Source organism: Notamacropus eugenii, chromosome 1, assembly GCF_028372415.1.
Source record: "Notamacropus eugenii isolate mMacEug1 chromosome 1, mMacEug1.pri_v2, whole genome shotgun sequence".
In the NCBI taxonomy this organism is placed as follows: domain Eukaryota; kingdom Metazoa; phylum Chordata; class Mammalia; order Diprotodontia; family Macropodidae; genus Notamacropus; species Notamacropus eugenii.
Genome location: NC_092872.1, coordinates 694,634 through 717,184, shown reverse-complemented (window position 1 = coordinate 717,184; position 22,551 = coordinate 694,634). Strand labels below are relative to the sequence as shown.

The 22,551-nt window shown below is 48.4% G+C and overlaps 2 protein-coding genes and 3 non-coding genes across 14 annotated transcripts in view; 1 reads left to right on the top strand and 4 right to left on the bottom strand.

Annotated features, from left to right (window-relative positions):
- The window catches only part of CCM2 (CCM2 scaffold protein), a 201,450-nt gene that overhangs the window by 159,749 nt on the left and 19,150 nt on the right, over nucleotides 1-22,551 (top strand). The window lies entirely within an intron of this gene.
- On the bottom strand, nucleotides 5,659-18,455 carry TBRG4 (transforming growth factor beta regulator 4). 6 transcript variants are annotated; one of them, XM_072649409.1, is made up of 11 exons: nucleotides 18,342-18,455; nucleotides 15,454-15,930; nucleotides 12,946-13,269; nucleotides 11,851-12,022; nucleotides 11,324-11,481; nucleotides 10,663-10,773; nucleotides 9,981-10,125; nucleotides 9,479-9,715; nucleotides 8,888-8,999; nucleotides 8,573-8,687; nucleotides 5,659-8,207 (listed from the first exon to the last, which is right to left on the bottom strand). In XM_072649409.1, exons 2-11 carry the CDS (start codon nucleotides 15,847-15,849, stop codon nucleotides 7,890-7,892), a joined length of 2,088 nt encoding a protein of 695 aa, XP_072505510.1. In that variant the 5' UTR covers nucleotides 15,850-15,930; nucleotides 18,342-18,455; the 3' UTR covers nucleotides 5,659-7,889. The 6 variants fall into 6 exon arrangements, with proteins under 6 accessions (XP_072505510.1, XP_072505548.1, XP_072505539.1 ...); XM_072649447.1 differs by having other exon boundaries at nucleotides 5,659-6,047; XM_072649438.1 differs by lacking the exon at nucleotides 18,342-18,455 and adding an exon at nucleotides 17,818-18,030.
- LOC140521860 (small nucleolar RNA SNORA5) lies at nucleotides 8,277-8,412 on the bottom strand. Its single transcript, XR_011973139.1, has one exon. It is a non-coding gene; the product is annotated as a small nucleolar RNA SNORA5 (small nucleolar RNA).
- On the bottom strand, nucleotides 9,205-9,342 carry LOC140521859 (small nucleolar RNA SNORA5). Its single transcript, XR_011973138.1, has one exon. It is a non-coding gene; the product is annotated as a small nucleolar RNA SNORA5 (small nucleolar RNA).
- On the bottom strand, nucleotides 12,338-12,474 carry LOC140521858 (small nucleolar RNA SNORA5). The gene has a single exon (XR_011973137.1). It is a non-coding gene; the product is annotated as a small nucleolar RNA SNORA5 (small nucleolar RNA).

The following is a 22,551-nucleotide window of genomic DNA, read 5'->3' as shown; positions in this document are numbered from 1 at the left end:
GTGTGTGTGTGGAGGGGGGTCAGGCCAATGATGTCACCGCTTACTCGTCCCTCGGCCCCGCCCTCCCGGGCCCCCTCCACCTCCCCCCGCCGGGTGTGTGCCAGGCACTGCAGAGCCCGCGGGGGCGGGGACGGGACGGACCGGGACCGGACGGGACCGGGACCGGGGTGGAGGAAGGTGAGGGGCCTGCTCCGCTTGGGGGCGCCCTGGGTGCCCCCGTGCCAGGGGGCCTGCCAGCACCGAACAAGGGGCCGCTGGCACTGCGGACAGGGGGCTGGCCCTCCGCCCCGGCGGACACTGGGCAGGTCACGCAGACGTGCCGGAGGTACGGCCTGTGCCACGGCCGCGGGGCACACGCAGCCCTCCCCGAGACGGGCACCCCCTTCAGCCTTGGGGCTGTTTGAGAGAGGGGTGAGCGCGGAGATGGTTCTCCTTCCCCCCAAAGGGAAAACCGGCAGCACCAAGGCAGGTGCAAGCCCCCCCAGTTCTGCCAGCCCTCCCCGGCTCTGCCAGCCCCCCCCGGCTCTGCCAGCCCTCCCCGGCTCTGCCAACCCCCCCCCGGCTCTGCCCGCCCCCCCGGTTCTGCCCCTCCCAGTTCTGCCAGCCCCCCCCCCCGGCTCTGCCCGCCCCCCCCCCCCCGGCTCTGCCCCCCCCGGCTCTGCCCCCCCCAGTTCTGCCAGCCCTCCCCGGCTCTGCCAGCCCCCCCCCGGCTCTGCCAGCCCTCCCCGGCTCTGCCCGCCCCCCCCCCGGCTCTGCCCCCCCCGGCTCTGCCAGCCCTCCCCGGCTCTGCCAACCCCCCCCCGGCTCTGCCCGCCCCCCCGGTTCTGCCCCTCCCAGTTCTGCCAGCCCCCCCCCCGGCTCTGCCCGCCCCCCCCCCCCGGCTCTGCCCCCCCCGGCTCTGCCCCCCCCAGTTCTGCCAGCCCTCCCCGGCTCTGCCAGCCCCCCCCCGGCTCTGCCAGCCCTCCCCGGCTCTGCCCCCCCCGGCTCTGCCAGCCCCCCCGGCTCTGCCAGCCCCCCCCGGTACCCACCCATCACAGAACGGTAGGGCCGGTCCGTCCCAGACCACGTCCCCAACATCCCTGGGTCGCTGACCCTGAAGGGCTCTTTGCTCAGACGATCTCATTGCAGTCCCACAACCATTATCGCCATCCCCACAATGTGGACTGGCCAGTTCAAACCCGGTTCTGACCCAAAATCTAAAGTGCTACCAAGGCCACAACCGCCTCACAAGGGACAGAGGTTTACCGTATGCGAAATGAGGAGGCTGGAGCAGTCCCGGAGGGCCTGGCGGTGCAGCAGGCAGAGCGCTCAGCCTGGAGTCGGGAAGCGTTTGTGTGGAGTTGGGGCTGTGACCCCAGCCGGGGTTTTCTTGGTTTGCCATTTCCTTGTGCAGCTCATCTTACAGAGGAGACCCTGAAGCAGGGTCACCCGCTAGGAAGGCTGAGGCCAGATTTGGGCTCGGAAGAGCAGTCTTCCTGACTCCAGGACTGACGCTGTGGTGCTGCCTAACTACCACCAGGAAGACGAGACTACTTGTGTGGCCATGGGCAAGTCACTGAACCCACTTGCCTCAGTTTCCCCACCTGTAAAATGGAGATTCTAATAGCACCTACCTCCCTGCTTAGCACAGGGCCTGGCACATAGGAAGGCTGTATAAACGTTAGATACAAGGGATGCTGGCTACAACCCTTTCCAAAGATCCTGGGGGAACAGGGCTTCATCGGATCTACCAGGCAGGTGTAGTTGGCGCTGAAGCCGGGAGTCTGACCAAACGTCCTCTTATCCCCAGCTGGACTCTCCTCAGCCACTACTGATTTTCTGGGCTCCTACACAAACTTACTAGGCATGGAAAGAAAGATGAACATCGTAGCAAAGATTTTCCACTGAGGCCGAGAAGATCTTGGCCTTCAGAGGATCTCTAAGCAAGCTAACAACAGTGCACTCGCAGCCAAGAGGCAAACGGAAGGGCCCTTTCTACGACCCGTCTCTGGAAGATGCTGCCAGGAATACAATGAGGCAGAAGACATGACCTTGCCTAGATGGGCACAAAGCAGGCCGACTGCTTCAGAGAACAAACGTAGGCCCCAAAGGTCCAGGGGAAAGCTTGGATTTAAGGGTGGCAGAGACTCTGGAAATCATGTGGTCCAGTCCTTCATTTTATACATAATACCAGACCACACTGCCAGAAAATAATTTCCCTAAAGCCTGGTCCTTTGATTGCAAACTAAGGGCACTTTCCACTAGCACTGCTATTGACTCCCCTTTCTGTCATGCTATGCTGAGGGGAAAGATAACCAAAAATAGATTATCGGCATCCCAAGTCCTTTTCCCCATCACGTAGCTGGAGTTAGAGAGAATTTGGGAGATGTGTGGTCGGAAACAACTCTATGTAACAATTAGTTCCTCACATCCAAGAGTCAAAGCTAGACTATAAAGGGGTGGAACTCAAGAAAAGATTGGTCCTCTCAGTTAGCCAGTAGTGGTCACCATGGAAACCACTTTCCAGTTGCCTGGCAACCACCGGGCCCAGCTGCATCAGCAGCCATTTCCAGAGCAATGAGGGAAGAAAGGAGGTAGGGCTCATTGCGATCAGGTGAGGGAGGAGGGCTCGGGTGGAGATCAAAGATTTAAAAAGCTAATTAGTCAGGTAATTTTTGCTAACTCCCTTCTCCCCACCCCTTCCAACTGAATAACAGAACTCTTAGCTGCTATTGAAAATAGCACTGTATTTAAGAGTCAGAGGTCTGGTCTGTTATTTTTGTTGTATGGCCTTGGGTAGGTCACTTTACTTTTTGGGGGGGGTGGGGGGGGTCTCAGTTTCCCAATCTGTGAAATTATATTTTCCAGCTCTAAATTCTATCATAGGGATTTCCAGTTGCCTCTTCCACCCGGAAAGCCACATGTATCTAAAACGGTACTCTCCCTAATTTTTGCACTTCTGTGTCTCCAGGTAGGAAACTCAGTCATCATTTCTTTCCTCTTTTCATTGAGAGCAGTGCGATGTAGTGAACATACTGGACACAGGAGTCAGAAATGTACTGAGTCTGGTTTCTGAAGTCTGCCTGCCATCCAACTTATGGATCCTTTCTCAGAATTAAAATCACTGTTCTTAAATGCACAAATATTCTCAGAATGTTCTTAAATGCATAAAAGACAGAGAAAACTAATCCCTCCTCTAGTCCAATTAGATGTCACAGACTAAGAATCTGGCCCACAGCCATTGTGATTTGCCCAAGGTCACCCCAGCAGTCATGCCAGAGGTAAGTTTCTGTGGCACAAAATATATAGCTCTTTCCATTCTAATTGATCAGTCCACCTAGAGTCTTTCCCCTCCCAATCATTTCAAGATTTGCCCCTGTAATATTCCTAAAACAGACATTGAAATTCACCTTTGCCATCTGGGTGAAGGCCTTTACTTCTTCCCCTGGCATTCAAGGTCTTCCATGTGTGGACCACCTTTCCAAACTTATATGGAGACACTCAGGGATGAGCAATTATGCAAGAAAACATCAATATTCAGTCACCAGAGGCCAGAATGAAGACCCATGGGTAGTCTGTATGCACAGGGGGGAGGGGAGGCTCCAGGAAGATCTAGCTCTTAGCCAGTGTGACAATTAACCAACGTAGAAAGCAGATTTCTGTCACAGGGAATCTGGTCTTGAAGAGTAAACAACCACTCCTCTGGGACAGTGTGAAGGTGATTGCTGTCTCCAACTTTAAGGTTGGAGTAAGGGGCCTCATCCCATAACCTGATCCACGTTTCTGCTCTTGGTCTTACGGAATCAATCATTGCCCCCTATGCCCACCTCCAAAGCCAAGTCCAAGTGCCACACAAGACAAAATCTCAACCCTGGGAAATACCTCATTCATCTCTTTTAATAACTATATACCCCTCACCTGACACATTCTTTTAACAGTTATCCCCAGTAAACCTTTAAGCACCAGAAGGATAAAGATCATAGGTCATTCCTTTGAATTTTATTTGGTGCTTGGTTTAGGGTCAGTTTAAAGGATCTGGTGCCTAACTGGATCAAGGCAAGCCAAGACATCCAGATGAAGCATTCACTTGGGAGTTCAAAGTTTGGACCAGAACTAGAGATTAGGAGTCACCTGTGTTTTCATGAGCACCTGAGATTATCCAGCCCTAGGAACAGGTATTTTTAGAGTTAGAGGTAATACATTGGGAAATGCTTTTATCCTGAGAGAAGCACAGAAAAGACAAAATTTCCATCTTCTCTCTAAGTCAGTAAGGAATAGACTTTGGAGCTAGAAGACTTCAAATGAATAGGTTGGGCATTGGCTTCAGTGACTTACTATGTTTACTGCCTCAGGGTGTACAGACATCTGTGCTGGGAGTTAGGCTAATCATAGGGAACCAAAGCTTCCATGATGTGGGAAGCATTCTTTAAAATCTTTTTAATAGAACTTAAAATATATCAGTAACCTAAAACCCTTTGGCAGCAGGGGTGGGGTAGTGCCTCCCCAGAGAAAGAGATTAAAGGTAACGATTGAACTATCCCCTGAACTACAAACCCCACTTCTCCATTGAGAAATTATAATGTTCTCAAGCAATTCCCTGTTCACTGCGTGACAACACTTGAGCAAAAAACAAATGGGTATTGCCCACTTTGAAATGTGAATCCTAAACTATATTTTAACACATAATAGCCTTTTTCTTGAGATGCCCATCTTTTCTTGTCTTGAGGTAGTCCCGTCCAAGGGCATGGAGATGAGGTGGGTCAAGTATCCCAATTTGGACCCATCTCTCCAAGCAAGAAATGCTTGAATAGATCAAGTTAAACAATTATTTCTGGTAGATTGTCTGGAATGGTACAATGGAATGAATAGTACAGTACTAGTATTTTTTCTTTGACAACACTTAAAACTAGGAATGTAAAGACTAATTCATTCTCAGGTTTCCAATCTAATTTCTTCACTTTACAGATGAAGGGAAGTCATTTTGGGCTGGCCCTTGAGGTAGGCGCCCTACTACCATTCGAACTTCAGCTCCAACCACTCCTAGTAGGGAACCTAGGGAGGTCAAACAGAGGTGAGGATGGCTCAATGCGGCTGAGGGAAGGGCAGGTACTTCCTCTCCCCAGCTCCACAAGCCCTGCCAAGGGAAGAATGTATGTTGTATGTACTTGCCTGGCATTGGGGTTTTCCTCTATGGAGGAGCCTGACCCAAAACTAACTTCCATTCTACCCCTAGCCTCTGCTCCCCACAGTCTCTTGAGTCTGGGCACACACAGTAAGGTTCACCACAGAAGGCTGAGGACGAGAAGCTGCTACTGTACCATGTGGAACAGGAGAGAAGCAGCATTTACTAAGCATGCCTACTACGTGTGAAGGACTAATCGCTTACAACGATCTCATTTGATCCTCACAAACAACTTTGGGAAATAGGGCTATTAACCTTGTTACAGATGAAGAAACTGAGGCAGCAGTTACATAATCTCTGCACAAGGTCCCACAGCCAGGAAGTGTTTGGGGTTGGATCTGAACTGGTCTTCCTGACACCAGACCCAATGCACTTTACTACCACACCACCTAGCTGTCTCTGAGAGGTTCCCTCTGCCTTTCCAGCCAAATCAAAGTTTGTATAATGGCAGCCTGCCTTCCTCAAGCCCCTGTAACTCAAGGTCCCAGACTGACAGCTGAGAGGGAAACTTTTATTTGGGGAATGTCCTTAACAAGGGGGGAATGAAGATTAGTCCCCCTTGCCCCCTCCATCGGACTGGGTTATTCAATAACCCCAATTCAGTAGCAGCAGGTGTAAGGTCATTGAGAAGAGAGGCTCCAACACAACCAGATCTAGTGCCCAGGTGTGTGCGTCCTTGTAGGCTTGACCCGCCTGGTAGGACCCTGGATAATATGCGTTCTCTTCCACACACACAAGCTGCTCTGCTGCAAGGCTGGAGCTAATAAGGCCAGAAGAGGGAAGGTCACTTGGCCAGGTCCTCAGCTACAGCCTTCCCCATCTTGTCCTTGAGGTAGGCGCCTTTCTGCCATTCAGATTTCAGCTCCAACCACTCATAGTAGGGAACCTAGGGAGGTCAAACAGAGGTCAGGATGGCAGGTACCTCCTTCTCCCCAGCCCCACAAGTCCTGACAAGGGAAGGATGTGTGTTGTACGTAACGTGGAATACTCCAGGTCTTTTCAGCCAACACTAACTCTTCAAAGTCTACTTGTTCAATCTAAGGATGGCCCTGTTCTCTAGACAGAGGAAACACTCAAGTGCAAGCTGTCAAAGCAAGGGTTCTGAGAAGTACAATGTCCTCCTTTTGGAGAGCCTGCTGGGCCTCTCAATTCTTCCCTTTGCTGATTCCAACCTCTTCTCACCCATTCTTTCTCTGGCTTCAGAGAATGAAGTGATTTCCTTTCCAAGGTTAACTACTTCATTTGTGCACTTTGTGATTCTTACCCTTCCTTGTCCCTGGCAATTATCCTCCCACGCACCTTGCCTGCCACCCCCACTATAGAAGGCCTACAAACATGCTCAGGCAACCATTTTTCCAAAAATAAGCAAACAACAACCAAGCCTTCCTTTGACCAAAGGATCTCTAATTTAGATCAAACCTGTCCAGCACCTCTACTGATCAAGTTACATGTTTGCTATCTCCATTCACTCCCAAATTTCTAGGGAAAAGTAGCCTCTGTTAGCAGCTATAGCAGCTTGGTGGTGCCGTGGATAAGAGTGCTGGGCCTCAAGTCAGGAAGAACTAAGTTTAAATCTGGCTTCAGACACTTGCTAGCGGTGTAACCCCTGGCAAGTCACTTAACCTTATTTGCCTGGGTTTCCTCATCTGAAAGAAAGAAATGGAATAGCACTCCAGTATCTCTGCAAAAAAATAAAAACGCTAAATGGAGCCACGGAGAGTTGGACATAACTGAAAATGACTTAATGACACAGTCACAGCTACCTCCACTTCCTCTCCACTATTCAATTTTCCTCAATGTCAAATATGGCAGGTTTTATTGCAAAGCCCCAGTTTGCGGTTGTACTTACCTTCCTCGATGCCCAACATTTCACTCTGCAGACTCCCTCCTCCCTTCCCAGTCTTCCAAGACACTCTTGGCACCCAGGAAGGTCACTGACCAAGGCACTGTCCTTGGCAGGCTTTTTCTTCCCTCTTGTCCACCTCCCTGACTCCAGAGGCTTCATTCCTGACATCTGTGCTGGTGACTTCCAAATCTATTCTCCCCAGCCCCGCCATCACCTCAAACTCAATAAATGCAATACTAAACTCATTGTCTCTCCAAAACCATTAGGTCCTAAATTCTGTGTATATATAGCCCCCATTACTCTCCAAATCACTGAGCCTTCAAACGCAGTCATCTTTGACTTTCTTGCCTAATTCTCTCATCACCCCATTCAAGCCTGGTGGCAAGCCTCATTGATTCCACTTCTAAAACAGTTCTTGAAATCTGCCCCCTTCTCCTCACACACACACCACCTTCAAGGGTCTGAGCAGCAGCACTCAGCTGGTCTCTGAGTCTCCTAACTGGCCTCCTGCCTCTAGTTTCTGTTTTCCTACCACTGCCCAAGTAACCTTCCTAATATAAAGCTCTGAACCACCTCTCCTGTTTAAGAAGTGACAAGGGTCTGTCAACATTTTTAGACCTTAGTCAAATTCTGACACCAAAGCAAGCATAGACAGGTGACAGAAGGTTTGAAAAGGGGACAAGGGAGTATAGGAAGGTGGGTAGAATTTCATGTGTGAACCTCAGCACATTAATGAACTAAGTACAGCACAGCCTTTAGTAGGCTGAAATGAGTGTTCAAAGCCCACCTTCTCTTAGGAACCACAGGAGGATCTAGGGAAAAGAACAACTTGCTGAGTGTTAGTCAAGTCAAGAGCTTCCGATAATGCTCCCCCTAACAACCTCACCCCTCTGAGACTTTCCCAGACTCCCCCAAGCCAGAGGCAATCGCTTCCACTTTTAATTTTCCATAGGACCTTGGATGGATCTCACAACATAAGTGAAAATTGGATGGAGTTGTTCTTCCTCTCCAAATACTGGCTGATCCCAAACCCCACACTTGCTCTTTTTGATTATAATGGACTAAGTGAAGGCCCTTGCAGGTCATGGTGGAGTGAGTGACAGTGAATGCCCCACCAGGCATACCGTATTTATAGAAACAACACCACTGAAAACGGGATGGAGGTGAAACAGGTGGAACAGTCAGCTGGTAAAAGCAGAGCTGAATGGGACAAATATAAAAAAAGAAGAAAATGGCTGGAGAAGAGGAATGCCCTAATCTAATCCAACCCAGTGTCCTCAGTAAGATTTATCCCCAATCCCCTATAAGAGGGACTTGGGGCCCACGAGCTACAGTGTTGTGTGGCAGCTGTATGGGCCAGCTCCTACCATGAAAGGGAGCACGTGCTCAATTTGACACAGCTGCGAGTTGAAAGGTTAAAAACAGCTGCAGATAAGTTTGAGGCACGTGCAGGCACATGGAACTCTATCCCTATGGTCTCTCCCTCTTCCTCTGCTAGCCCATGGAGGATCTAGGAAACATGGAGGCTAGGTGTCTGAATGACCACACCCAGGCTCAGTACTCACATCGACCACCAGGAGGCCTGCAGCCTGAAGGTGGCGCCTGGCCATAACAAATCGGCCCAGCAGATCCTTGCTTCGGCTGATGAAATTCGGGAACTCCCAACGCAGAAAAACCAACCTAGAGAACAGGCAAGGGAGGAAGCTGGGCATTACTTTCATCTTTTTTCCTCAAAGACAAAGGAAGATAAGATCAACAGAAAAAACAGAAGACAGACCCAGAAGGAAGAAGATGGCCATCAGCTGCTCATGCTCTATCCAAGGCCAACGCCTACCTTCTAATGGAGGTATGCACAGGGTTTGGAACAACAAACACATTACCTCTTAGCACCAGGGGGCAAAGGCTGAGTTCCAGTTGGTTGAGCCACATGAGGTGCCACAAAGTCCTTCATGGGAAGAGGCTGATTGTCTACATCAAGTACCAACTCAGCATCTGGATGATGGGAAAGCAGGAGAGATGAGGATGGGAACATAAGGGTTAAGGAACAAGTGGATGGTCAATGAAGCAAAGGAGCTTCAGTTGAGATCAAAGTCCACAGAGGAAGGCTGTCCTGAACAGACTCACACTGACAGAGGCAGAGCTGTGCAAACATAAACAGAAGAAAATGTCTGGAAAAGGGTAATACCCTTGCCCAGCCCAGTGTCTGCAGCAAAATTTTATCCCCAAGCCCCAGGCAGAGGGACATGGGGCCCATGAGCTACAGTGTTGCTGTGGCAGCTGTTTCGGCCAGCTCTTGCCACGAAAGGGGGCAGGTGCTGAATTTGACAAAGCTGCACAACTGTAGGATCAAATATTTCAACAGAAGCTCCTCTGGGGAGGCTTAGGTTTGAGGCGGTAAAAATAGGGAAAGAGTAACTGTGGAACCAGCACCATGAGCCCAGGTACAGGGTGAGGAGGAGAGGCAAGCTCACCCAGCTCCCAGCCATACTGAGTGGTCTCTCCAAAACGGGCCTTGTCAGCGCTCCCTAGCCACCCTTTCAGTATGTCCTGCACATCTTTCTGCATGGGTGTCATCTTCCTGGATGTGGTGGGCTGGGCGGCCAGTGCTGGCAGGAACGGTCCAGTGTACTCAGGATGTTCTAGTTGGGCAGTGGCATTGATGTGGATCAGTTTCTGGCAGGTGTTTTGGTTCTGAAATGTTTTGCCATCTGCAAACAGAACAGAGCCCCATTCTAGGGAAGGAAAGTACCGGAAATACTCAGACACTACAGACTGTCAGTCAAAAGGAAACCAACTTTGGAGGAAGATCAGGACTACAAGTCTGGAGCCAGTCTTGTCCCAGACCACGTGAAGATGGACCCGCGGTCCAGGGGCTGAGTCTGACCCTGGCCCATGGCAGTTCAAGAGAGAACGGAAAGAGACAGAGGAGACATTAGGCTCTAATTTCCCCAAACACTTTATTCAATTCCTCACCTAGAAACTGGCTGCTAAAGTCCTGGCGAAGAACCTCTCGAAGCTGTGCCTTCTGTGCTTGCTGCAGTATACACAGGGACCACACCACGTCAACACATAGGGTGGGGTTCCACTTGGCCAGTTCTGGTTCCAGCTTCTTGTGTACCTGGGGAGGGATCAGGTGTGAGGCATCCGTCCCAGGGCAGAACACTCCCTGATATGACCAATGAGTTAGTCACACAACCTGAGGCTGAAGGCAGCCTACAAAAACGTGAGGTCTACGCACCCTCTGTCATCTTCCTATGATAACAATTCTTTCTCTGAATCACACTGGAAGGAGCCTTAACCTCAAATTTTGGGCTTTTTTATTTTGTACTCTATTACAAGTTCAGAGACCTATATAGTGCTTGCACCCTTATTACTTGCTCCCCCTTTCTTTCTCAAGACTTTCTCAGAGTGTTTTTTCCCAGCACCCACTTTTCCTCTTCCATCGCCATTTTCCCATCACAAGATTGTGTTTTTTAGGGTTTAAGAGGAAAATTAAAACAATGGAAGCCTTTCTTCCTTCGAACCCTTCTCCTACCCAACTGCCCCAGTCAAGGTAGTTCTTTATAGGTCCCTAGCACAGAAACCACATGCAAGCCTGACCCCACTCCTAGTGTTCCCTCCAGGAAGGGGAAATGGGGATAGAAAAAAACCACACCAAACTGAAGAACTGCTCTTCTTGCTCAGGATGGAAGTTCAGGCGAGCAAATGCCACGATCACGTTGCCCAGCTGGAGGGGGGTGAAGCTGTCTGCCTTGTTCAGTACATGCTGGGGACCAGAAGAGGCAGGGTGAGAAAGAGAAGAGCTTACCCATGTTTCCTAGCCTAACTTGAGCCTCTGAGCCCTTACACCACTATCCCATAACCAATGTACCTGGCAAGACATGCATCTAGTCTATTCTCCTGAGGATCTAGGTCACTCCCCAAACACCTAAGTCCTATGGATCTACAGAAGGGTCAACTTCCTAGTGGCAGAAGAATACATACAAGTCACAGTCATTAGATCTTGGGATCCCAAGCCTTGCAAGAACCTGAATGGATACAGTAGTGGCCTGGATCTGTTAACGGTTAAGATTCTTAGGAAATTAATAAGCTAGTAATAATATGTGGCTACTGGCTTTGCATCTATCTAGGAGATACCTCGTATACCTGGAGTGAAGGCATATGGAGAAATCTTTGTCACTAAACCAGGCCTGACCCAGAAACTCCCTCCATGCAACATTCTAGTGTTATATAAATGGCAATCACTCTTCTTATCCACATGTACCTCCCAGCCCTGGGGTGGTAGGGCACTCTAGTCCATCCTTACCCCTGCTTACCTGGGCAAAGGCTTCAAAAAGAGGCAAGTTGAGCCACTTGAGGAAGGCAAAGGACTTGGAGCACTGAGTGATCTCACTGGGTGTCATGCTGGACACCTGGGGCAGCAATTCAGCAGCAAGCTTCTGGAATATCTGGGTTTGGTGGAAGTTTAGTTTTCCTTTAGGACAAAGGAGACTACAGTGAGCTTCATGGCAGAGTCTGAGGGAATGGGACAGAGTGGGAGCTGCGGAAGCCTGGCAGGAGTTGGCCAAGCCACCTCCTTTATTCACTGGCCCAGCCCAGATGTCTCCAGCCCAGACCTCAGAAACTTCAGCCCTATCCCCTACACGCCAGAATTGCTACTATCTGTAAGAATTTATGTGGGGTCCAAGAGCCACAGTGCTTCTGTAGTAGCTGATGCCAGAGGGGTGGGGCAAACACTGATGTGACTAGGAGAAAGGAAAAATGAGACACGACAACGGAGTCAATAATAGAGAAAAGATCCCTAAATTGCTTGCCCTCCTCATAGCCACTTCCATTGCCTTACCATAAGCATATGCAAAGTCAATAAGCATTCCTCTTGTCAGGGTAAAAGGTTTCTGAGCCAGGTGGTAGGAGATGGCCCGCAGTAGGGGCACTGACCGCCGGTTCTGAGAAGCCAGGGTTAGCATCACTTTCCGCAGGTCCTCAGGGCCAAACTGCTCTGCCAGCTCCAGGAACTGTCAACCACAGCCACCCAGGGAGGTCAGCTAGCTGGGCAGCTGCCATTCTCTGCTGCACCAAGATGGGGGGAGGGGGAGGAGCTAGAGAGTTGGTCTCAATCCAGTACCCAAAACATTGATTTCCACCCTCCACCCCCACAAAGGAAATGACTCTTGGATGTTTTAAGCCCTACAGGACAGTTCCTGGACCCAAACTAAGTCAGATTCTCATATGCAAGACCTTTTTGTCATGAACCCCCAGTCTCAGGGAGATCTACGGCAGCTTAGGACCTGAAACCCAGATACTTAAGGCGAAATCTGCTGGTAGAAATTCAGTGTCTGTAGCCAAACTTATCCCCAGGTCCCAGAAGGCAGGACATAGGGCCCATGAACCACAGTGTTTCTGTGGCAGCCTTTTGGGCCAGCCCTTGCCATGGACAGAGGCAGGTGCTGAATTTGACAAGGCTGCAAGGGTTGTGCTTGCAAAGGACAGATCAAGTATGGTGGACTAGGAGTTAAGGAGACCCAAGCTTGAGGCAGCTCAGTACTGCCACCAACTTTCTGTGTGACCTTAGGTGAACTATTATTTTTCTAAACATTATATGTCAGTGAAGGGTAGCTTCTATTCTATACCTCATGATTAGTGAGATTATGTGAGATACCGGATAGGAAACTGCTTTAGAAAAAAAATGTAAAGTCAGAGGTAATTTAGTCCAAAATCTACCATTTTACAGAGAGTCATGCTTCTTGTACCATAAACTTATATCATCTGGGACCATGTGCTAAGACACTAAGAAATAACATTACAGCTTCTGCCCTAGACGGTGTGCACGGAGCAAGGAGGGAAGCTCTGAATCATACCTGCTTTCCCTAAAATCATCTATATGAGTGAAGGCTGACAAACTCAGGGGAAAGGAAATGTGCACTACAGTTCCCAATACCTTGTCCTCTAGACGGTCCATTAGTGCATCTGAAAGGTGCCCGGCTTTGGTCATGAGGGTCACCACAGTGCGGCAGTCATCGATCTCTGTCCAGCGCCGCTCCAAGTGCATCAAGAGTTCTGTCAAGAGCTCCTTTGAGGCCCGCTCCTGCATGTAGGGGATGCTTGTCTCTGCCAGAAAAGCCAGGTTCTTATATTTAACCCGGCGAAGCCTCCAGCGAACCTCCTGCTCCACAGATCGCAAGGGCTTGAAATCTTCTGGAAGTTGTAATGTGTAGAAGCTCCGGAGCAAGTTCATAAGGGTTCCATGCCAGACTGAGGATACCTAGGCCAAGCATGGAAGAAAATAACCTTCTAGTTAAGTGTAATTAAAAAGCAGCTGGAAAGTACACTAAAACAGTGACAAGACCCTGTAACTGTTTTTATTTCTTGAAATGAAATACAACTCCTGTTTGGCTTTTAAAACCCTTCGTAACCTGGTTCTGATTTACCTTTCCAATCTTATGATGCCCACCCCTCTGCAGAATGCACATCCTTCTAGCTGATCCTCACACATGACACATCCCACCTGCCATCTTGATATCCATGGGATGCTCTCCCTCTTCCTCCTGTTCCTTAGAATCCAAGGCTCTTTTCAAAACTCCTAGAGCACTTCAGTTCTGGACACACAATTCAGCACTCATTTACACCACAACTTTTCTGGCTATGAAATGTTTCACATCCATGGCTAGATTGAAAGCTTATTCTATAGCAAAAACTGCAAACCTTTCCTATCAATAACAGTAACTGACAGAGCCTTATATTTTGTCACTAGTATTGAGGCCACCTCAAAAACCCTGCCTTTCTCTTCCACTGCCCCTTTCCCTGTGGTCAAGAAGATGGTATCTCTCTACCCTTTGTAAGGGCTAATCGCACAAGCTGCATCCTTGCATTCACCCTAACATACTCCAGCAGGCTTTTCATCCTTCCCATCTACCTAGAAATATGCAGGGTCTGTTTAACTCCCTTAAGAGACTTCTCTAACCTGCCCAGTGTCTGTTCTCTCATTACTTCTAAAGCTTACAACCTCTTCTCTCAAACTCTTGGAACTCAGTTTCCAATCCTCAGCATATGAAAACTGTTCCTAAATTACTAATGACTTATGGATGGCTACGTTTAATGGTTTTTTTCATGATGCAGAAGAAACAGGGTTGTATTTAGAACTGACCTTAGTTCAAATCTTGGCTCTGCTAGTTCCCTTAGTTGTTCATTTCACCTCTCTGAGCCTTCATCCTCATCTGTAAAGCTACAGGATTGACTAGATGACCTTTAGGGTCCCTTTTAGCCCATAACTTATGATTTCATGTCCTGTTTGAATGGCAGCATCTGATACTTCTACCCTACAGGATACTCTCTCCTTTCTTGGCTTCATGAACACCATGGTCTCTCTCTCTAACCCAGGAGTTCTTAACCTGATTTATTTCTTTTTAAATATTTTGATAACTGAATTTTAATTGATTTAATCTTACACATTTAAAGAGTTCATAAACTTCATCAGACTGCCAAAAAGATCTGAGACATATTCCCAAACCAAGCTCATTATCCACTTCCACCTTCCTTTCCCCTTCCTCTTTTACAGCCAGTTACCAAATCATGTTGATTCTACGTCCACAGCGTACACCCACCTCTTCCCCACTCTCTACCACCACTCTAACCCACAGGGCCTTATCACCACCTGTCTGCACTCCTCAACAGCTCTTCATGGGTCTTCCTTTTTCCATTCTCACGGCCCTATCAGAACAATCTTGTGCCAAGATCTGGTCACACGAATACTCAGAAACATTTACTGGCTCCCCATCTGCTTACTGAATTATGCCCAAATTTCTTTGCTTGACAGTTAAGGCCTCACACAAACTTGTACCACTCTAACTTTCCAGCTTTATTTCACATCTCCAAGTAAATTTAAACACTACTATTCCCTTACATGTCTTGTATTTTCCTACCCCTATACCTTTGTTTACACTAGTTCCCCATGCCTGAAAAATCCTCCCTCCTCTTCTGCTGAATTCCAAATGATCCTTTAAAACTCAATTCAAAGACTACTTTGGGATGAAGTCTTCTCTGATCCCCATGTCCTCACCTGCCCTACTCTTAAGGAAGCCCTATGCTTTAAATCCCAACTCAAATGCCACCTCACAGCCCTCCAGCTCCAGAAATCCTATTTGCTCTATGTTCTGACATGCTTCTCATACAACACTGTGTAAGCTCCACAAGAGCAGAGTATTATCCATCTCCCTCCACACCCAGCACATTCTGCACAACGTAAGAGCTGAGTAAGCATCTCCTCAAGAAGTAAATCAATTCAGCATCTAGCAGAGTTTTGGCACTGTGGAGAACTTAAAGAATCCTACTCTGAGACTGACTGTGTTTGCACCTGAAGATGCATTCCCAAATGCCTGGTAGAGTATAAAATAAATGCTTCTGTCTGTCTCATTTTTTCTAAAGGTTTAAATAATGTCCCGTAACCCACCTGGCTGTCCACAGTGCGGAAAAGCTTCTGAACCCGAGCATCCTTAGTGAGCGAGTCTCTGTCCTGGTGCTTATCAGCCAAGAGGCGAGAAAGCTTAATTACCATGAGGGCAGCGTGGTTATGGTGTAGCTTGTGCCTACCATCAAGCAATTCTAGCAATTCCTCAGGGGTGGTGGCCTTTTCAATCCTCTGGTCGACTTCCTGAGGCCATGGGTAGGGGGTGAACAATGGTTCCTTATTTAAGAGACTATCCAAAGTAGACACAGTAGATTCATGTGTGGTGGTCATCATCTTGCAGGGGGCCCTGGCCAGCCTTAGGCTGCCAATCACAGTTAAAGGTGAGGCCTGATGGGTGGCCAAGAGGCAGATGCAGCGCTGCATCAGGCGAGATGCCATGATGTCCTCTAGGCCTGGGCAGGGACACTGAAGCTGAATGAGAGGTGTAGCACTTTCAAATCAACTCAAGCCACTTAAGACCTGTTAAAGCAAGAGGAGAGAGGATCTGCAAATCTTAAAGCTCTGTACAAACAAGATGTTATTATAATAGCCAATCCTGAAATACAAGCATTAAGACCAAGGTGGGTTTCAAGGCCATTTTCTCTACATCTCTTTTCCCCTTGAACTTTTTCCTAGTACCACCATCAAACAATATCCAGCATACAGAATACTTCTTTTATAATTATTTCAGTATCTGATATTTAGTCCAGTCATTTAACACTCTGAGTAACTGCCTATATCCTGGAAGTTTTGTTTTACACCCGAAAGGAACTGTGTTATGTTTTCTATTCTCTAGTACTGAGGAGTAGGGCACGGGAGCTATTTGTTTGATCTCCACGGGTTAACCACTTATCTAATAACAGAAATCTTAAAGACAGTTCTTGTTGCAGAAAAGGCAACCACTTTCAATGGTAATTTACCAAGTTTTTCTGCTCAGGTTATGTTCCTCTGGACAGTGTGGGAGAGCAAGAATGAGCACTGGACTTAAGAAGACTGTCATTTAAGTCTAAGCCTGTCCACTGTGGGGCCACAGGACAACTGTGGCTGTTTTCTCATTTCAAATAGGGAGGGTAAGACTAGATTCCTTGGAGCTAAGATTTCTATTATCTTGGTGACACCCTATGTATATATAACCTCAAAGGGTTTGATTCAGGTCTATTAAGAGCCCCAAGGACACGGACTAATGCAGGAGTAATGTTTTAGTAAGCTCAATCTGGTACTATAGAACACTGACGGAGGCAGAGAATCCACTAAAAGCTTATCTTCTCAGTCTAAGTGAGAGATTATCAACGTGGAACTATGGATTAGATTTGAAAGAAAAGGACAGAATAAAAGAAGCTGTGAAATAATCAACATGGCATAGGGCCACAGGATGATAGATTATGATCTGCCACCTTCACTTAACCTCTTTAGACCTCAGATCATTTCTGTAAGAGAGGGCTGGACTATCTGATCCATACAACTTGACTAGCAAAAAGAACCTTGGGGAGGAAGTGACCATTTCATCTTAAGTGCTGTGATGGATTAAAGCTAGGAGGAGTGTGACGTCCACAAACGTATCACGTGGAAGACTAATCAGACAGTTCTTGGCCACAGAGGTCAGAAACAGGCAGGAGGCACATAAGCACAGCACAAAGTGAATCTTCCCAGCAACGAGAGTTGTCCAAAAATGGAAAGGGCAGCCTAGGGAGAAGTTCCCCAAATCACGAAAGGCTGGAGATCTGGAGATACGCGCTTTCTTCAGGTATGGGCTGAACTAGACAGTCTGGGATCCCTTCCAACTCTGATCCAACAGCTAAAATGTCTGTGCGCTTTGGCACAGGGTGGGGACCTAAGAAGTCAGCGGCCACTCTTCACCCGTCTTAATGCCCACGTCTCAGGAGCTGAGACTCTCAAGGGTCCACGCTGTGGTCAGTGCCCGCCTGAGAAGCCCACAGGCCGAAGCCCACGCTTGGTCACCATCACCCCGTCCCAGGCTATTTCTTCTCAGTTTTCCTTAAAACAAAACACAGCACAGGAGGGCAAGCGAGCTACAACTGAGACGTTTTCTCGTGGATCCGGACGCGGGTCACAATAATTACCCAGCCAGGTCGGGCTTGAAAGGCCGTGCTTTGAAACGCGCTCTCAGCCCAGCTCTGGGAAGGACCGACAGAGACAAGGGGGTGCGCGATCACGGCCCAAGGAACCCCGGGTTCTGTGGAAGCCAAGTTTCTGAGAACCCTCACGGGCCGTTTTCGGCGTCACGCACAATTCAGACACTCGGGGCTCCTGCGCCGCCGCTCTCAGAGAACTCGGATCAAGCCTTTCCTTCCAGGAAAACCGGGACGCACAAAACGACCTTTAGGAGAACCCCGGGAAGGCCCGTACCCCGCTTTCTGCCGCTCCGGCCTCCAGGAGACCCGGACGTCCCCGCTGCGTGACCTTGGGCAGGTGCGGGGCCTCTTCCTCCCAAGGGAGGCCAAGACTTCCTGGTAAAGCTCCCAAGCGCCCCACGGGGTGAGGGGCAACGCCCGCCTGGCAGCGCCGTCCGCGACCCTAGAGGTCACGGGGTCCGAGGAGTCTGAGGCCATTCAAGGTCACACGTGCACGCGAGGAGCAAGGCGGGGGGGGGGGGGGGGGCGATCCCACGTGGCCCACAAAGCCGCCCCTTCCCCCACTCCTCCGCAGGCCCCACGCAGCCCCGCGTTCCGGGCCCGAGGCCGGGGCACCGAGCAGGCGGAAAGGCCAGAGCCGGCGCCCGAGGTCGGCCCGCGCGCGGCGGCGGGAGGCGGGCCTTCGCTCCGGGACTCCCCCGGTCAGGCCCGTCGTGCCCCGCCGCCTCCTGCCCCGGCTCCCGCCGCTTCCGGGCTCCCTTGCCCCGAGCCCCTTGCCCTCCCCCGGCCTGTACCCACTCAGCTCTCCCGGGGCGGCGCCCCTAGGCCTCCGCTGCCTCCGACTGCCATACGCGACGCACGCCCACAACACGAAAGAAGGAACGGCCGGCCAACCGCGAGGCCCCTGGAGCGGGCGACGCGCGCCATGACGTCACCGGCGCGCGACGACCGGAAGCGAGGCCTTTCTACTTCCTGGCGGAACGGGCCGGAAGGGTGGATGAAGCCCGGGAAGGCGGAGGCTCCTGTGGGTCCTGAGAGAAAGGAAAGGCCTTCTTGCGGGAGGGGCAAGGGAGGGGGTCTCGTAAGGAAGGCCTGGAGCCAGAGGAGGCCCAACATGAATAACTCGAAGCGCTTTCCCTAGACTAGACCTGTGAGGTAGGCCGCAGTCATTTTTAAGAGGAAATGATATTGGAGATTTCTGCAGCACGATATTAGCTCTTAAAAAAAAAGCTTACGGCCTTTATCTTCATTTTACAGGTAAGGAAACTGAGGCCCAGGGAAGGTGATCACACAGCCTCCCCCAGTGTAGACCCCTGTGGTTTTGAGTGGAAAACTTGGAAACTGGCCTCCCTCCCTCAGGAGGTTTAGTCTTGTAAAACTGTGGGTGCACGGCCCTCGTGCTTAAAGTAATAATCCTACATAAAACTTTCAAAAAATGAATTATAAATTTGCCATTGTCAGTTTTGGCAGCCTTTCCACACCGCTCTGCTGTTAAAACGTCCCTTAATCCGTGAAGATCATTTAAAAAAAATAAATTCTTCTTTTTAAAGCATAAATACCTTTAGTTTTGTTTCATGAGTCAGTCTGGGGGTAGGAGTGTGAACTTTGGGTGGAGAGGGAAGCGGGTCAGCCAGCATTTACTGGGCTGAATGCTGGGGATCCTGCCCAAGGCTGCCCGGCTGATGGGGGACAGGAGGCTCACGCGGACGCAGCACGGTAGGGCTTCCAGCGGTGAGGGAGGCAACAAAGTATCTTCTTTTACTTTACAATAAGGAAACAAAGTTATAGAGGTGATGGTAATTGACTCAAGGTCATGTCTGAGCCAACCGCTTGAACCCAGGTTTCCTGAATCGTTTCCCCATGCTCATTCTGCTAAGCCCCTCAGAATGCAGTAAGAAGAACCTGTGTTTAATTTGTAAATAAATAGCTAATTAGTTAATGGGTGTTTTGGAAAGTGCTGTATCTAGATTTAGAAGACCTGAAATAGTGGCTCTGTCTATTTAACTGACTTGGAGCAGGTCTCTTCACCTATTTGAGTATCAGTTTACTTAGTTGTAAAATGAGAAGGTTAGGCTCAGTCAGTGACATCTAAGGTATCCTTCAGCTATATATACGTATATATGTATATCATATATATCCAATTATCCTATTTTTTTTTTTAGTTGAGGGGGAGGAGTCAGGGTGTGAGTTGATGAGGAATGATAATTGTGGAGTACAGGTTGTAAAAGCAGATAAGTTTTTTGAGGAAAGGTAACAAGCTGCCAGCCCTAAGTATGATCTGCCCCAGATGTGGACAAAGTCAGGAAAGGCCACTCAATGAAATTGCAACTACTAAGAATCAACCTGAAATAATAACTCAACCCTCTAGAAATCTTTCCTAGAGTAACTATTGTGAACATAGAATCAAAACATTTCAATACCTGAAAGGATGTTGAGGATCACTGGGGTGGGAAACCTTCAACCTCAAGGCCCTCTAGGTGCTCAAGTGTGGCCCTTTGACTGAATCCAAACCTTAATTAAAAGGATTTGTTCTATAAAACTCAGACTCAGTCAAAAGGTTGCATCCAAGGGCCTAGAAGGTCACAAATTCCCCACCCCTGAAATTCTAAGCCGAGTATTCTTAACCTTTTTTGCGTCTTGAACTTCTTTGGCATTCTGGTGACACCTGTGGACCCTTTTTTAGAATAATGTTTTTAAGTATATAAAATGAAATAGTTATAAAATTTTATTTTAAGAAAATTCTCAGTTTAAGAATCCTTGATTTAAGCCAGTCTGTTTTAACAGAATAGGAAACTGAGGCCCAGAGAGAAGAGGTGATTTGCTCAGTTATACAGTAATCAGATGTCAGAGTTGTGCCTTGAATCCACATCAACAAATTCAAATCTTGCTATTAAACTGTGGCTACTAAAATTTTTGAAAGTATAGTCTGTAAAGCTATAATCCTGGAAGTTGTAACAAGAGCTAATATTTTAATGATTAATGAAAAATATTGAAAAAGAGAGTATAAAGGTTTTGCTGATATCCTGAGTTGAATTGAGCAGAGCTGGCATAGTGGCAGGGCTCTTCAGGAGCAAGGTCTTGTCCTGAGTCACTGGGGCATGGGGGAAAGCCATGGTGTCTTGCCAGAAGTAAACTAGTGTCCAGGGGATCCTAGGAAATGAGAGGTGAATGAAACAGGACTCTAGCAGAGTTTGCAGTGGTGGGAAATGGAAGGGAACAAGTACATATATATGCCAGGTGCCATGCCAAACATTTTTACAAATTATCTCATTTGCTCTTCATAACAAGTTTCCAAGGTCAGTGCTGTTATTATCCCCATTTTCCAGCTGAAACTAAGGCAAACAGGTTAAATGACTTGTTTTGGATTACATAGCTAGTGAGTGTCAGAGGCTGGATTTGAACTCATATTTTCCCGATTCCAGGCCCACCACTCTAGTGTGGTACATAGCAGTACTAAATAAATGGTTTTTGTATTGAAAAACAAATTTATGTAGCCAGTCATCTCATAGCCATACGTGGAAGCCTACACAAAACCTTCTCCCAGGGATTTCCACGTGGCAGCCTGTGAGAAGTTAAAGAAAGACCCTCTTCAGCTTACAGAAGTTCCGTATTCTGTTCTGATTGATAGCTAGTATTTATTAAGTTCCTACTATATAGGCCAACGCTCCCTAATTTCAAGGAGCTCTTATTCCAATGGAGATAGCATGTAAACAGCTATCTATAAAGTAATTATATATGGAATAAACTGGAGATGATCAACAGAGAACAGCATTAAGGGAGATTAGGAAAGGCTTTGTGCAGAAGATAGGACTTTAGCTGAGACTTGAAGGACATTCAGGAAGCCAAGAGTTGGAGATGAAAATAGAGTTCCAGGTATGGGGGAGAGCCAGTGAAGACACTTGGAGTTGGGAAATGGGAGTGTCATTTGTAAGTAACAACTCGAAAGCCAGTCTCACTGGATTGCAGCATATATGATAGGATTCAAGGTGTAATAAACCTGGAAAGGTAGGGAGGGGCTAGGTTGTAAAGGGCGTCATAAACCAAACAGGATTTTATATTTGACCCAATTGAAGGCAACAGGGAGACACTGGAGTTGATAGAATGGGGGAGTGGGAGGGTGGGTGACATGTCTAGACTTGATGCTTTCAGAAAATCAGACATCTGAGTGAAGAACAGACTGTGGTGGGGAGAGACTTGATATGGGGAACTAGCAGCCTTGATGAACTTGGAATAGGGCAGGGTAGATGAAGGCTGTGCCAGATTGATGGTGGTTACCACAGTTCTTTAATTCTGTGTGAGTGTTCTCCTCACTGAAGCAGATTTCAATGGTACTTGCAAGTTGGATTCCTAATAAGGAAGCTGTTAAGGGTTCCAGGGGTAGTCCTGTAGGAAATTCTGATAGCATTAGCTCAGGAGCACCCACCCATATGATTCTCCTTAACAATGAGCCATTAGACTTAGTTCTTTAGCAAGGACAATTATTAAAATAACATGGTGAGTAATAGCTATAAGGCATTTCTTCTCCAAACTATGAGTACCACCTCCCTTAAATGCATTCTGAGTGTATGAGGGGAAGAGTGGGCATAATGAGGTATGTGTAAAGACTGGCCAAGGCAACTCATAACTCTAAGCTATAAGACCTTGATTTCCTTTCTGCAGAGAGTAGTCTCACACCTTGCTATAGGACATAGGATTAGTGATGTCTAAGTTGCTCTGCTGCTCAGCTAGTCTGGATCCTTTCAGGGCACACAGTCTCAGCTGGATAAATCCCTTACTGAGCTGACTTCTCACTGGACCTCCAGACCACCGAGCCTCTGCATTCTTTTTAGGGCCTGTTGTGCTGGATAGGGCAACCCTTAGACTCACTCAGCTGTTATTTTTGATGGGCAGCTCCAATATTCCACTACATTCACCCAGGTGGTTCAGCACTCTCTTCAGCTGGAGTGTTACAGTGTTGTTTCAGCTAGGGCAGCAGTCCTTAGCCTGGGTCTGGCAGAGAAACCTTTCC